Source organism: Nyctibius grandis, chromosome 28 (assembly GCF_013368605.1).
Source record: "Nyctibius grandis isolate bNycGra1 chromosome 28, bNycGra1.pri, whole genome shotgun sequence".
Lineage (NCBI taxonomy): Eukaryota > Metazoa > Chordata > Aves > Nyctibiiformes > Nyctibiidae > Nyctibius > Nyctibius grandis.
The window spans coordinates 1,956,063-1,972,604 of NC_090685.1; the positions used below are offsets into that span (position 1 = coordinate 1,956,063).

Sequence of the window (16,542 nt, forward strand, 5' to 3'; positions counted from 1 at the left end):
TGAGTCTAAATCATAGTTTTTTTTATTTCTCTTCATCCTTCTCACTTTTTTTTCTTTTTGTAGAAGAATCTACAGTTCTCTCATGATTTCCTTTTTTATTACACCCACCTAAAACCCTGATACGGATTTTAGTCTTTTCTTCCCAACATCACACCTTTGAAACCCTGACTCAGTGCCCCAGGCTCCATACCATGAGACTGGTATAAAAATAATGAGAATTTATAAATGAAACACGTTTGGGGAGCTTGTTATTTGTTTTTGGGTTCTTGAACCTGCAGGGTACTCTCCAAATACCTTTTCAAGTTCTCCCTTCTGCAATCTCAGGAGCAAGAACTTAATGAGTTTCTCCCATATTCCCATGACTCCAGACTCCGGGGCTTAAATGAAAATCTTCACTTCTTGTGAAAATCTTGATAAAGTCTCCAGGGATGGCAACAGTGTCACTGAAGGCTCACTCTGACATCTCTAACACCCTACATCTCCCACAGACCTACTCCATGTCCCACTTGTCCCTCCCATTCCCTTGATCCCTTGGTCACTGCTCCACAGCACAGGGTCTCTTAGGGCTTCCCCTGGCCACCTCCTTGGTCCACCTCCATTTACTGCCCCAAGGCCTTTCCACTTTCTTCCTTTCCCTGTCATTCTTCTCTTGCCCTTTTCTCCAGCATCGTTCTCCAAATGATCCCTGTTCTCTCTCAACACCCAGCATGTGCCACTGTGCCCCACTGCTACTCCCCAGCTGGAGTAGCTGGGGCTGGTGGGGAGCGCTCCTCTTGGTACACCTCTTTCAAGACCTTTGATGTGGTTAAAGCAGGTACTGCCTGCCTTTCTCGAACAATCTCCAGCTCCAACACCGTTCACAGGTTGGACCATGCCCAGGCAGAGTCCCACAACACCATGGGCATTGGCCAACCTTGGGTCTGCCGTTGACGCCTCTTGCTGGCTCTCCTCCCTGCAGCCTAGCACTGAGGGGCATTGTAAAGGCCAAGAAGCCCATGGGAGGAGAAGATCTGAACGTGCAGCGGTGGCCCAGGGCTGCCCAGGGTAGGGGCCAGGAAGCTCGGGGCAGCAGCACAGGGGATGCGAAAACCAACCCCAGCCGGAAGGCAAATACCAGCCCAGAGACCTCACCGCAGGGAGGTGGCGCGGTGGAAACCTACCTGTACAACGCGGAAGCTGCTCTCTTCAGCCCTTTAGGTCTGTTGGGTTTAGGTTCCCCGGCCATGTTGATATCTGCAAGGAACAGACACGCAGCTGTGACACTGCACATCCACACTTACCCGCGAGCAAGGAAGGCTGTGCACAGCCCTGCCATCAGCAGAAACAAACTCCTCCACGCCTCCCACCACGTGTCCACCTGCTTTTAGCATGTCTGGGGCCCTGCTGGACCTCCACAAGAAGGGAAATACATTCTTGCACTTGGCAAGCCTCTTCCTTTTCCTTTACAAAGCTACTAACCATTTATTTTTGAAGTCAACGCCCTGCATGTGGTCTAACCCACGCACACAAATTCAGGACAGGCTTCTCAGGAGAACTCGGTGCTGTTACGATAAGGCACAGACAATATATGAAACCGCTGCACGCTGCTAACAACGTATCCCTTGCTCCTCCTAGAATACAAATGAACGCAAGGCAGGCAGGCATCACCGTGGACTGGGCTGAGCTAAAAGCTACACGGGGTGCAGGTGCACACCTGCAGCCACCCCAGCTGATCTCAGAGGAGCATCTTCTACCAGGGGAGGTGAGAATGAGCTCTTCTAATCTGCCGAGGAAATTTCTCTCCTTGGCCTCAGAGCGAAACGCATTTTTGACGTGAGAATAAAGTGATACAGCCAATTTCATGGAGAGCCTGGCGATCTAATGCTGGACATGGCCCCAGAACTGCAGAGAGGTGAACTCTTGGGAGCACGAGGCTGCACCTCTGTCATGGTTTAAGGCTGGGCCGGCTATTAAATCAGTGGCAGATGCTCTCTTATTAACCCTCCTCCCCCCCAGAAGTGGAAGGGAAAGGGGAAAGGGAGAGAGACTTATGGGCTGGAAAGTTAAAACAGTTTAATGAACTATAATAATGAAAAAGAGTATAATAATAATAATGAAAATAATTAAATACATACAAATATAAATAAAACCAATATCGAGCTCCCCTGATGATGGTCACGTCACCACCGGCACTGCAGGGCAGGCTCTGGGAGGGCCCAGACTGGGCCCAGTGACAGACTGGAACTGGATTCAGGGATGCACGGATAAGGATTAGGGGCACCAGGAAAACGGACAGAGTCCTCTTGGGACACCGGCCACAGAACAAGAGGGCGAGACCCTTGTGATCCCCCCGCTTTATACTGGATGACGTGTATGGGATGGAATACCCTCGTTGGTCAGTTTTGGGTCACCTGCCCTGTCCGCTCCTCCCTGCAGGTACAACCCCCCTGCAGCTCTTCACTTCTAAGCAGTGAGGAATTCAGCAGTGACCTTGGTTTCTCTAAGTCTAAGTACAGCAAGAGCCTTTCTGCACAACATCCCTACTGGTGCCTCAACGATAACTACAAACTTCGAGCATTATCAGTCCTGGAAGCAGACACTGTCTGCAAACATGCAGTTAGTGTCAGAAAGTGCAGTTACTTAGAAGAGATTGAACTGAAAGTAAAAATCACCGAAAGGAAAATCGGTTCTGGTTTAGGCCAAACCAGGACAACCTCTTCTCTATTTCTTGGCCCAAAAGTGAGCAAATTCCCTGCTGGCCTCTCCAATCAGCTCTAAACTTTTTCTGTTCTTCAGGTCCTGTCTGTCTAAATAGGTGCCAGACCTCTGGGCATGCCAGATCTGAGCCAAGCAAACCAGGATTTCCTTGTGTAGACCAAAAGCACCGTTTGCATGGGGCTGGACTTGGACTGCCCCACAGGTCCTTGTGCCAAGCTGGTGGCACGAGTTACAGCGTCTAAGGTGCAGGTGGATTTGAAGGTCTCCATCTGGGGCTCAGGGTTCATGGATCTGTGACTGTAAACTGGGGTATTTAAGTTCTCACCTCTTCAGGACGTGCAGGACATGCCATGAAACTCAGCAGGTTTAAGCTTACTAATTGTTGCTGTTTTCATGCTGCATAAAGGGACTTTATGGAGAAATGTGGACAGGCTGCTCCACTCACCATCAAAATAAAGAGCTTGCAAGTGATGCAGAGTGAACACTCTGCTGACTTTGTTATTAACCAAGAAAATCATCTTCAGGAGCACAAGAAAGCCACAGCACTGGTGAAACAACGTGAGCAGGAGGAGCACAGGCTGACACGTGGGACACAGCTCTGGAGGAGCACGGACATGCTCCCACTGCCCAAATGTCCCGCTGTGCAATTCCTCAGACTGCCTTTTAGGGTCTAGCAAGAGATATCATTCCTGCTGAAGCTGGAGCTCAGCCTATTTATGAGCTTGCATAACGAGCGTGGTATTAGGGTGTCACTCAGCCATGACATTGAATGTTCCTCTGGAGGCACATTCAGATCAGAGCGTGTGTTTTCTTTGCTGCCTTTCACCCTCCATCCTCCCACACTCAACTGCTAAGGGGAATGCAGAAGAGTGTTGGCCCTGAATGCTAGCAAGGATGTGCATGGCCATAGGACAGGTCCGTGGACCGCTGCTGCCACTGTGAACGTGACGCGTGCAGTTGCCTGAGTCTGCTGAGCAACGCAATGCTTCTGGCAACGCTGTTTGCTGGAAGGAAGAGAGGAATAAATTCTTCCTTGGTGTATCCCAGAACACATCCCTGCTCAGCTCCAGTTCCCTTGTCATGAACCCTTCTTGCTGTCAGGGTGCATCTTGCCAGCTGCCAGTCACTTGTCTTGCAAAATGGAGAGCTAACGACAGCACCATGCTGATTAACACCCTTCAGGGGAGGTGCAATGAAAGCCCAATGGTGGCTAATGACAACAATTAGCTCCATTTGCTGGGTTGCACTGCTAGAAATAGCACTGCGGAGCCTCCGTCAGCGCACACAGAGCAGGAGATTTATACTTCCAGCCTATAGCGGTGATGGGCAGGCAGATCCCTCAGGATTCCCTCCATAGTGAACAAGGAGAGACAAGAGCTCAGCACGCAAATCAGCCTGGACAGATTTTGTATCTCATTCCCGTTCTGGCTCCCTCCTCTGCATCACTGAATCCACCTGCCTCCCCCCAACCCAGGCAGTATCAACCCCTCCTCCTCACATCCAGGCACCCTGGCCCACACTAAACGGGGAGGTGTGGGATCCAGCTCCCAGCGCTCCCCCCTGGAATGGTAATTCCCCCCCGCAACGACTGGGGTGTCTGGAGAAAGCACAGAGGTTGCCAGGACCTGCCTGGCAGAGCAGTCCATGTCCCAGCACAGGATGGGCTACAGCTGTGGTTTCAAACACCTCCGTTTTGGGATGCATTCAGTATCCTGCTGATCAATTAAAACGCAAGTTTGATCGTTTGCATATCTGGCAACAAAGGGAGAAGAAGGAAAAAGAAAAAAAATGGAAAAAATGCTATTTGACCACTCAGCTTGAGAGCTGACCCTAGCTGGGGGGTGCGAGCTAGAAAGCTGCTGCTTGCTTTGCTCATTCCTTCTGCAGCCAGCTGTGCTCCTGGGGGGGACAAGTACCACCGCGAGCTGGAGTCGTTCACTTGAGGGGCTCTGCAAGGACCAGCTCTTCTAGGCTCTATTAGAAGGACTTGCAAGAGCCTCGACGGATGCTGGGGGAGATATGAGATCCTTAAACTACGTGCCCCCTCGGACGAGAGGCAGGCACAGCACTCGGGTCACAAACTATGATGCTCTCCTGTTTCTTAACGAATGGTGCAAATGCTGTGTCCCATCTGAGCGACTGAGGCAGGAATGGCAGTTTCACTGGGACTGTGCCACGCAGGGCTGCTACAACTGAGTGGCTACTGGCCGTGCAGGAGCGGCTCTGTGTTCGGACAGGGATGCTGTCCTGCTGAGTGACCACCCACTGGCACTGGGGACACTCGCACCATCAACAAGCTGCTGCCCTTGGGCAGGTTTGGGGGTACTTTGCCCCTACACCGGGCACTGCCTTGAGCCGTGCCGCCCCACCGTGCGGGCGGTGGTTCCCCTGGAGCTCCAGCCACGCCAAACGCAGCCGTTGGCCTGGCAGTCACGGGTTGCAGCTCTTCCATGGGACCGCGGGGCTGCACCCTGCTGCAGGTACTGGTGGGAGGTGCCAGGGCAGAAAGCAGCCCACCTTCCTGCTGCCTATCTGGGGAGGGAAGTTTTGTCATCACCTCAAAGGATCCCCCCAAAACCCTGCCTGTGACCAGAAGCAGGGACAGACTCTTCAGCAGCGTGTCTGCCATGTCCCCTGCCAGTCCCATCCCGTCCTTCCTCTCCACACTCCTATGTGGCCATCACCTCCTCTTTTTTTCTACCTTGTTTTGTGCAAAGACATTTTCTAACCACATTGTTCAGCTCTTCTCTGCTGGATTCTCCTGAAAGGGGAGCATCCCTGTGTTTATACCGGTCCATGAACAGCAAAGGAAAGCCTGCTGAGCTCTTCTGTGGTGAGAGTGGCCCCTGAAGGGAAGGTAGAGGAAAGGGAGCTGAATTTGCACCTCGTCCAGTACATGTATAGGACTCCCAGTCCTTTTGTCCTGTTGGCATGCCAGACCTCTGGGACCAGCACTGAGAGGAGTGTAGGAGGTTCCTATCGTGGTAAACCTTTCATCTCTCTCTCCAGCTAAGTGGGCAAGTGTTGCCTGTCTCTTAGCTGCATCTCCTGTACCTGTCTGGAGCACCCCAACGAGCTCCTTTGCTCCCCAAGGCCCTCTCTGTCACACCTACGGACTGCACACGTGGGCAATGCCTGGGCTGGAAGCATCCCTGGTACGCTGCGCTTCGCCTCGATCTGCAGCTCTGCGCTCTGGACCATATAAGAAGTGAAAAAAAGTTTCTGGTATTTGAATAAACCGTGGATGGAAACAGGAGACTGTGTTAAAGATCAGCTTTAGCATGCAACTTCTTATTTCACACTGCTGTGCCAGAAGCAGGGTGGGAATGGGCTGCAAATTGCTTTCCTGGGTGTCCAACGACTACTGCCTGCAGCAGGCTTGGAAATAACAATTTGTCATCAAAAATAATAGTCTCCAGTTCCAATTCTCAGCTTAGAGCTGGTGACAAGAGCTGCTCAGCATGTGACACTTCAGAGCAATCTGCAAAATAAGGATGCAGCTGGGAGCAGCTGGGGTGGCTTTGTTTGTTATTTCTTATCACATAGCAGCGCAGCCGAGAGACTTCCATGTGTCTGGGCGGGGGAAGTTATCTCATTTAACATCAGCTGGCTAAAGTTAGTCTGAGCTAGTCTGAGTTAGACTGTCATCACCTCTCTTGACAGGCAATTGGTAAGGCCTGGTCCAGAAACAGAACCAGGCAATGTCTTTTCCCACCCTTGTTCTTCCCCACCAGATCAAGGACAAGGACATGGGACGATTCAGAACTGTGTTTTAGCTTCTACAATCACAGCCTGTAACATGAGTTTTTGGGCCACAGTGTCACAGCCCTGAGGGTACTAATATGCCTGAATGGCCATGGCCAGCCTCACTTCTGACCCCCTACCCACATGGGACGTGGGAGTCTTCAGCCCCCACCTCAGCTGTGTTGTGGGAGTGCTGGTCTCCAGCTCTGTCACAGCCATGCCTGTGCCTGGCCATGGACCCTGCTGATCCTGACCCACTGGCTGACTTCCCAGCCTGGCCCCAGACCTGCCTTGTCACTATGGACCTGCTCGGTCATCACTGGGTTGTGTCTGACCTGCTCACCATCACTGGACCTGACCCCGATCTGCAGTTTGATGTCCCAGTTTGACCTTGGACTGGCCATCCTTTGACCATCCCCTCGAGAGCAACCAACCCGTGTTGCACCTGGACACCCAAAATGGCTGAAGAAACTACTTACCCAGTGTCTGGCCAGCAAGCACGCGGCCGTTCTCGCCCAGGACAGCAGCACGCGCGTGCCTCTCGTTGGAGTACTGTACGAAGGCATAGCCCTTGTGAACGGAGCAGCCCACCACCCGGCCGTACTTGGAGAAGATGGTCTCCACATCAGACTTCTTGACCACGGCTGTGTTGAGATTGCCGATGAAGACTCTGGAGTTGATGGACTTGGGGTCATTCTTGTTTGTGATGTTGCTCGTCTGCACCTTCAATGACATCTTGAACACCTGAATGAACAAATGGGGAGTCAAGAAGGTGTGTAAGGGAATTGCCAGAGGCTTAAAAAAAAGGGGTGGGGGATATATCTCTCAGCAAGTCTGGAGCGAGGGAACCAGCTCCTCAACTTCAACTAGTCACAGCTGGGGGGGATCCCATCTTGGGAGAGCCCCTGTGTGCTGGGCAGGCGACTGTCCCAGCCAGTGCGAGACTTGCTGGAACCCCATTCATCAGGCTGACACCCTGGGTGTAAGCTGGCTGCTTTTAGGGGACAAAACAAGATTTAAATAGATTTCACATCTAAGTAAAAGCTTTAATGCTATTACACGGAAGCTTTTACCTCTCTACACTTAATCACGACTCAAAGGACTGCCCTTGTTACAGCAGTTTGCCTTCAGCACCTCTGTTCATGCCCACCTTCCCAGGCACTCCCCCGCCGAGCACCTCCCAGCACAGCCCAGCTCTCACCACGCGCAGGGACACGCTTGTCCCCGCGGATCCGCACTTGCAGCTGGAAGAGGGTTTGAGTTTTCTGGGTGCAAATGAAGAGATTTAAGGGCGAAGCAGCCCATGGGCTCCCACTCGCTGCCTGCCTGCGCGTTTACACACCGGGCTTTGAGCTGGATTTTGTGCAAACAGGAGGTGTCACTGTTAGCCTGGAAATCACTAAGCCATCAGCCGGATCAGCTGGGAGCCGCTCCAACCGGCTTCCCACAGCTTGCAAGGTGTGATCCTCCAAGTTTCTTGCCTGGGGTATTTCATGGGCAGCCCCTGAGAACAGGCTTCACCTCTGAGGACTAAGAGGACTGAGGGACAGGACTGGAAATTGTGTGAAATCAAAGCTCCTCTGGCTGCCTTGCTCACATTTCTGCAGCAAAAATTACAGCTGTCCAAAGGCATCGGTTTGATTTTCCCCTTCCAGAAACAGAGGGGATGCTTTGGGATCGCTGTTGTGTGCTGCATAGGGAGTGGGTGGTTTTTACCTGGGAAGTCAGCTCAGAGCTGTGGAAGGTATTTTATGATGCACGTTGAGGTGCTGCTCTACCCCAGCCCCTTCCAGCAGCACCCACAGGTCCTCCCAGCACCCGGGGCAATGCCACCGGGGTGTCCAAAACTCCAGGAGGTCACTGAGCCTGGCACAGGGGATGCACTGCTGCTGCAGGGCCATGGTGTTCCCTCCCTGGTAGTCCCCAGCATCTGCCCTGGCTCTGGGCAGAGCTAAAGCACCGCCTGGCTTTGGGGTTTTCGCTCTCTGGGCTCAAAGCCCAAGTTTGTCTGAGCAGCTTGGTCTGAGGTGGGGACACTGCCAGCTGCCCAACTGCATGGCTGCAGCTCCTGTGGATCGGGTCAGCCTGGTCCCCAGGCCCTTGCAGGCTCTGCTTGCCCGCAGCCCAGCCTGCCCGAGGCACCGACACCGGCAGCGCGTGGTGCTCTGGCTTTGCTGAGCCCTAAACCACACAGTCAGGCTCTCCTACGCTCCTCACTAGGCAGGCAGAGCCTGGGACAAAGCCACAGCATGTCACAGAATCACAGAATCAACCAGGTTGGAAGAGACCTCTGGGATCACCGAGTCCAACCATTGCCCTGACACCACCCTGTCAACTAGACCATGGCACTAAGTGCCATGTCCAGTCTTTTCTTAAACACCTCCAGAGATGGTGACTCCAGGACTCCGTGTCCTGGCATGCTTTTTGGGGTTGCATCCAAGTCTTTCAAAAAACGCAAGTCCTCCTTCTTCCTTGTCTTCTGCACAGAGCTTCCCCGCAGGACACAAAATCTCTGGTTGCTTCTGTCTCCTCTTAAACCTCTTAGGGGGGATAACGTCATTACACCTATCTCACCCCTTTGCTAGGTGAGCCCCAGTCTGGCTCCTCAGGTGATGGATGTCCTGTCCTGCTGAGCTACCAGCCCCTCGGGATACCCAGCAGGGGCTGCTCCTGCCCATAGCCCCATTTTGCCTGAGGGTTCTTCTACCCATACAGACAAGCACCAAGGTGTTAGGGCTTGCTGCCACTGGCTCTTGTATCTCCAGGATTTGAAACTTCAGCCCAGCATGAGACAAGAGAGGAGACTCACCCAGGCCCACATGCAGATGGGTCCTGCAGCCCGACCCGGGGAGACACGGAGTGTTTTAACACCGATTGCAGTCAATGAGCTCTGCAGAGACAAGCTGTGGAGTGCAGACCTCCGCCTTTTGACTTGTGAGAGCACAAAGGACTGGACACACGATTCCTTTCACCATTTAAAGCCAGACCATACAGAGCGTTGGAGATATGTGGCAAGGCCGATCCTCTGCGTGGAGCAGGGGGAGGATGCAATGGCACAATAAATCTCATCTGGCTCTAACCCCTGTGACTCTGTTAACCTACCACTGAGGCTGGAAATGATCTCCCTGCCCAATCCAATAAAAAATAAGTTAGACTTTGTCTGAGTCTGGCTTGTTACATTCTCCCTTTCACCCTTACGGATTAAAAGAGCCAGAGACTTTTGTTTTATTACTTTAAAAACAATTCCTGGCAGACACAGTGTTCCTAAAAACACTGGAAAAAATAGCCAAAGGAGAGGACTTTTAAAGGCATCCAAGTTAATTAAATTCTCACATCTTTGGCAAGCGGTGCCCAGCCTCTTCAGGTTGCTCCGAGTTCCAACCTTGTTTAACGCTATCTGTTTTAACACATTTCTGCAGTGCAGCCTGGAGGTTCACAAAGGAAACCGTCCCTGTTCCTCGTGCAGAGGTGGAGAAACAGAGGAAGAGCCAAGGCTGTTTTCAGCTGTTTGGTCACTTTGGGTACTCAGCTTGAGCCTCAAGGACTCGTTCCACAGAAATCCCGAGCATCTGCACAAAGCCTGGCTGGAGGCTGCTCCAGAATGGCCAGTCCCCAGGGGATCTCCATCCTAAACCCACTGGCACCAGCTGAGGCTGTGCAGGACCTTCAGAGAGCCTGCGCACATGTAGGGTATCTGTAGCCACGCAGCCCTGGATGGTCTGGCTACCCAAGGATGTGTCCCACCTGCTGTGAACCCGTGACTCTCCCTGCCCTGGGGTTTCAGCGGTGTTACAGGACAGTGACTTCAACATGTGGCTTTACACTTGGTGACTCCTCGAGTTTCCAGTTCCTGATGCCCGTATCTTTTTGTTTCGGAGCAAATCTGCCCTGACATCTCTTCCACCCACACTAGGCCATGTCACATGGACATCCTTGGCCCCACTTAGCTGCTTCTGCTCTAGATGATGCATTCCCACTTTTCCATCCTTGCTTATCTGTCAGAGTTCATGAAAGTCTCCAACCCATTTTACTACCTGCCCATGGCTCTCCTTTCCCTCATCCCCAGTGTGCAGAGGAACTCTCTCACAACTGCCCTCTGGGCAGAGTACGAGTCCTTATCTCTGCCCTTGGAGCCCCACCACCCAGCTTGCATGCTCTTGGAGGCCACCCATCTGGGCTGCCGTGTCCAGGCTGCTGCAGGAGACCATGTCAAAAGCCTTCCTGAAGTTAAGGCAGACATCACCCATGTCACATCCTCGGTCACACACTTTGCCACAGAAAGCGAGTAGGTTGGTCAAATTTGGCTGTACCATTTGGCCATACCACTTCTCTTCCTCAAAATAAAACACAACTCTGTCTCTGCTTTCACACCCCATTGCTGAAGAGTTTTACTGCTGCTACCCCCCCAGCCCAGTCCCACCTTAGGGAAACCCCAGGCTGCTGTTTGCCCAAACCCTTCCCAAATCCCAACCAGCCCAGAAGTGGGTTATTTACAATAGTCTGAATCTCTGACCAGCTGTTTGCAGTTGCAAACACCAATTACATCAGGGTGCTGAGCTCCTTAAGCCTGTGGAGGAGGGATGTGGGTTAAGCTACCTCTGTGCACGGGAATAGAAAAGGCTGGCTGGAGGATTTGGGTAGGATGGGGGGGTGTGAGGGCATAAAACGTGGTTTTTCCCCCAATCTAGTGGGCTGCTCCCTCTCAGCGAGTGCAACACAGGCCAGCTCTGCTGCTGTCGATGGGCCCTCTGCTCTGTGGGTTTGCTTTAAAAAATAAAAGAGCTGGGTCAAGTTGAGGTGTTTCTCAGGTGGGCACTAAGGCACCGGATGGACCTTCATTTGGAGAAGGACATCTAAGGCATTTCCCAAGGTATGACCTTGGCTGCCACAGAGGTGGGGGCGTGTAGGAGAACCTGCGCATCTCCCAGGTCCCTGCTCCCCCGTCCCCACTTCGCACCCTCCTTGTCTGGCTCCTGTGACCTTCCACCACACTTCCTGCAGCTGGACCAGCATGTGCTTGTCCCCTGCGCTGTCTCCTCTCCTCCCCACCTGGGATGCTGGGTCCCCCCGATACGATAAAGCCTGCGGCTATAGAAGCTGGAGACGGGAGAAGTCCCTTTCACCACCCATTGCAGGGACCGGTGATGGAGTGGGGAGCTCAGCATCCACTTCCCTTGGTAGAGCCTTTCCCTTGCCTCTCTGGTGGAAACCCCAGTGGCTTCAGGGCCATCTCAGGACACTGCAGGTCTGTGCTGGAGACATGCCTGTGGCTGATGAGCAACGGGACGGGGCCTAGATGGCAAACTCAAGGTCAGGCAAGGTGATGGCCAAGCCGCTGGGAAAGACTTGGGAGGAAGCCAATAAGGACCCGACGCCTCTGCAGATGGGATGATCTCCCAGTGCCATCTGCCCAGGCAGGGAGCAGGGCTGTGCCAGGGAGCGTTGTCCAAGGCTGGGGAGCTGGGCCTCTGGGTTTCTAGCACGGCATTGCCCTGAGATTTTGGGCACGGCCAGTGATGGCCTCCATTCTGCAGCTTATAAAACACGTGGCACTGCATGTTCAAAAACCCAAGGGGCCCCACGCAAGCCTGGCATCACCTGGAGAAAACAGCCTCCCTTGCCTTCTCGGTCCCATTCATTTAGGGTTTCTTCTTACACACAATATTAATGTCACAGCACTTACTGGCCCCCTTACTGTAACAACTGGAAAAGGACATTTTAATCATCTCATATTAATATTTCATACCCCACCTAACTGCATTCCAGCAGAGCACTCCGCGTTGTGCCCAGATTAAATCCAGCACAGCAATATCAGCCACGTCGGCCTAGTGTCCTTTCCATGTGAAACACCGCAGCTACCCAGCGCGGTGCTACGGAGCACACAAAGTCTTCTCAAGCCACCATCTCTTTGATCCACCACGGAAAAACCAGTGGGCATGAGTCAGAGCAGGGCATCTTGGTGATACGTCTGATTAGAAAAATATACACAGCGGAGACACATATTACTAGTTATAGATTAATATTCTAGTGACTATCGCTGTCTTCAGCAGATGCTTTTTCACAGCTATTGCTTTACCTTTCATCCCCCAACCCACAACTACAACATGACTTGAGTTGGAAAAGGGAACAAGAAAAAACGCAACTAGTAATAATACTTGGACACAGAAAAATGAATGTATAAATGGGTCCTTCATCTGTAGGACTCCAGAGAACACCAAGGACAGACTAGAATGATTGTCCCTGTTTTCTGCAAGGGAAACTGAGGCCTAGACAGGAGAGGTCTGGGGTGGAGGGGTGTGTGCCACTGGCCTCACCAAAGCTTACAGAAACATCATAATGACACCTCCCACTCCCAAACACCCCCAAAGACATAAGGAGACTTATTGAAACTTAAGGATGAGATTGTCAGAAGTTCTGCCTTCCCTCCTTCCCTCCTGTGTGTCCCGTCTCCCTCTGCTTGGGGAGGGACCCTGCAAGCTCTGCAGGGGACAGCAGTCAAGCCACACCATGGTGACCCCAGGAACACAACCATCTGCACCTAGGCTGCGCTGCCCCAAGGCTCTCCAACCATCCGTTGACCATCATCCCTGCAACCTGACCCTACCCCAGATCCCAGGACCACAGCTCTCCATGGATTTACCGTGCACGGCACAAGGAAACCTGTTTGCCACTGCCAGGCTGAGAAGAAAAACACAACGTGGAATTAACTGAGCTTTGTACCTCAGCAAGTCAAGGATCCCCTGTGCTGTTTCTTAGAGGGGGTGAGGACCGCTCTGAGGTCCCACGAAGCTCCCACACTCGAGGACAGGCTGTGCCTGCCTGTGCACACCCCCGCTCCGGATGCTGCAGCGCTCGGAGGTGCCTGGACACCCACTGACAAAGTTCTCTCCCCGCCAGCACTTCTCCCCCCTTCCCAGGACAGCATGGCTGGGAACAATGTCATGGTCCCTGCTGCTGCTGACATTCAGGAATCCCTTCAAAATATTGATATTCAATCTGGTCCCGGCCCAAGGCCAGAGCTGGTTTACTTGATAAGCTATTTTTCCTCCCTGCTTTAAGTGCCTTACTTCACAGATTAGCTGTTTAATTGAGAGCCAGGTGTCTGAAAACCCCAGGGGCCTCACTCTTAGTGACAAACTGTCAAAGAAGGAGAAGGCGGCAAAGAAAAACCACCGAGCCCCACCGCTCCCTCCTGCAGAAAGCTCTTTATTGCAGCGTGACGGCAACACGCAGCCGGGCTGTTATTCTTGTCTTATCGCGCTTGTTCACAAAAGGGGAGATGTGGTTTTTCATCCTGTCCCCATCTCCATCCAGTAGCAAGTTATCCCACCTTGGTGGCTTTCCACGAGGAGCCAGATGACAAATGGGGATGTCCTGCAGGGACCTCTGGCACGGGGCAAAGGGCCAAACCCGCTCCCTGCCAGGTTTGGGGAAAATGTGGCATTTGGGGTGCGGAGAAAAGCACCAGCTGTGTCTTGCCAGCACACGCAATGGATGTTACAGCCCGTGGTGCACCCGCTGTGCTTCGGCGAGAGCTGGGTGGTCCCCAGCTCCAACGCCGGGGCTGGTGCAGCCCTGCCCACATGCTAGAGGAAGCCTGAACGAGGCAGCTTGGCTCAGGTCTTCTTTAACCATCTCGTATACTCTTGCAGTACAGGCTGGGGGCTGACCTGCTGGAAAGCAGCTCTGCAGGGAAGGACCTGGGAGTTCTGGTGGACAACAAGTTCCCCATGAGCCAACAATGTGCCCTTGGGGCAGGAAGGCCAATGGTGTCCTGGGGTGCGTGAGGAAGAGTGTGGGCAGCAGGTCGAGGGAGGTTCTCCTCCCCTTCTACACTGCCCTGGTGAGGCCACACCTGGAGTAACTGTGTGCAGTTCTGGGCCCCCCAGTTCAAGAAAGACAAGGAACTACTGGAGAGAGTCCAGCAGAGGGGTACGGAGATGGTCAGAGGGCTGGAGCATCTCTGCTACGAGGAGAGGCTGAGGGAGCTGGGGCTGTTCAGCTGGAGAAGAGCAGACTGAGGGGGGATCTTATCAATGCTTACAGATACCTCAGGGGGGGTGTCAAGGGGATGGGGCCAGACTCTTCTTAGTGGTGCCCAGTGACAGGACAAGGGGCAACGGGCACAAACTGAAACATGGGAAGTTCCATCTGAATATGAGGAAAAACTTCTTTACTGTGAGGGTGCCAGAGCCCTGGCACAGGCTGCCCAGGGAGGGTGGGGAGTCTCCTTCTCTGGAGATATTGAAACCTGTCTTGACGTGACCCTGTGCAACGTGCTCTGGGTGACCCTGCTTTGGCAGGGGGTTGGACTGGATGATCTGCAGAGGTCCCTTCCCACCCCAACCAGGCTGGGATTCTGTGCATAGGATAAAACCCAGTTCTGCACCACCTCACTGCTTTTTGGAGGTTGCCCTCCTGCTTTCATCCCAAACCTTAACGTCTGTACAACTTTCTTGCCACTTTTCTTGCAAATGGCAAGACAAATGAGTTTTAGGGAGGAACAGGGCAGTTCATATGCCCTGGCAGAAACAAATGGGCATGGCTGTCACCTGGCGAGCATCTCGCTTCGGGCGGCGATCAACCCAGGCGCTTGGCTCTGAGGGATTTCTGACTAAAACGGTCCTTCTTTTGGCCAAAAAAAAGCAGTTTTCAAAAGAAACATGGCCAGCTACAAGACAGAGGGACTCCACCGATTGCACTGCCAGAGCACCATCGATAGCACAGAAAAGCACATGCATTTAAAAGCAAAGTCCCTCCTACCCCCGGTGCCAATCATTCCTCCCCCGAGAGCTGCGAGTAATTTGCTAGTGAGTCCCCAAACACCAGAGCCAAGCTCCGAAGCATTAGTTTAATAACCAACACAAACCCTGCAATCTTTTTAATAACTTCTGAGTCCCCAACAAGTCCCGCACAGAAACCCAGAAGGGCTCAGCCCTCCCTCCCGGGGAGCGGAAAGCCTCGGTTCACCGTCGTATGGTTCAATAAATAGAATAAACTGGAAGGAAACCAGTCCGTGGGTTTTCTGGGGAAAACAGCTTCAATTCCCCCAAACGTGATTGTTAAGGGACCAGAAAGTTATTAAAAAAAGGGGATAGACAAAGATGTCACAATTATTAGACTAGTTCTGCAGGACCAGGGCTGTCTTTTGGGGAATCTCTGCTACACTGAGCGACCTGGAAGGGCCTGAAAGCTACAGATCAGCTCAGCAGGAGCCAGACCAGCTTGTTGTGAAGCTGTGGGTTGCCTTTGTAAATCTTCTTCCCCCGTAAAGTGCAACTGAGAATAGCCCAGTGAGGGAGGATGCCAGACCTGGTGAGGCTGGAGAGCTGGGCGGAGAGGAATCTCATGAAGTTCAACAAAGACAAGTGTAGGGTCCTGCACCTGGGGAGGCATAACCCCATGCACCAGTACAGGCTGGGGGCTGACCTGCTGGAAAGCAGCTCTGCAGAGAAGGACCTGGGAGTTCTGGTGGACAAGAAGTTCCCCATGAGCCAACAATGTGCCCTTGGGGCCAGGAAGGCCAATGGTGTCCTGGGGTGCATGAGGAAGAGTGTGGGCAGCAGGTCGAGGGAGGTTCTCCTCCCCCTCTACACTGCCCTGGTGAGGCCACACCTGGAGTAACTGTGTGCAGTTCTGGGACCCCCAGTTCAAGAAAGACCAGGAACTACTGGAGAGAGTCCAGCAGAGGGGTACGGAGATGGTCAGAGGGCTGGAGCATCTCTGCTACGAGGAGAGGCTGAGGGAGCTGGGGCTGTTCAGCTGGAGAAGAGCAGACTGAGGGGGGATCTTATCAATGCTTACAAATACCTTAGGGGGGGTGTCAAGGGGATGGGGCCAGACTCTTCTCAGTGGTGCCCAGCGAGAGGACAAGGGGCAATGGGGACAAACTGAAACATGGGAAGTTCCATCTGAACATGAGGAAAAACTTCTTTGCTGTGAGGGTGCCAGAGCCCTGGCACAGGCTGCCCAGGGAGGGGGGGAGTCTCCTTCTCTGGAGATATTTCCAACCACTTCCCAGGGCTCCCCCTTGCAGATGAGGCAGCCCAGACCTGTCCAGGCTCAGGCTTCATTGGTGGCAGCGATGGAGAAGGCACCGAT

At 53.0% G+C, this 16,542-nt stretch overlaps 1 protein-coding gene across 4 annotated transcripts in view; it reads right to left on the reverse strand.

Annotated features, from left to right (window-relative positions):
• The window catches only part of RALY (RALY heterogeneous nuclear ribonucleoprotein), a 144,057-nt gene that overhangs the window by 14,301 nt on the left and 113,214 nt on the right, over positions 1-16,542 (reverse strand). For all 4 annotated transcript variants that reach the window (XM_068419655.1, XM_068419652.1, XM_068419654.1 and 1 more), the window contains 2 exons: positions 6,921-7,185; positions 1,161-1,233 (listed from right to left, as the gene is read on the reverse strand). In XM_068419655.1, the coding sequence (XP_068275756.1) occupies positions 1,161-1,233; positions 6,921-7,176 (329 nt within the window). In that variant the 5' untranslated portion in view covers positions 7,177-7,185. The remainder of the gene's footprint in view (positions 1-1,160; positions 1,234-6,920; positions 7,186-16,542) is intronic.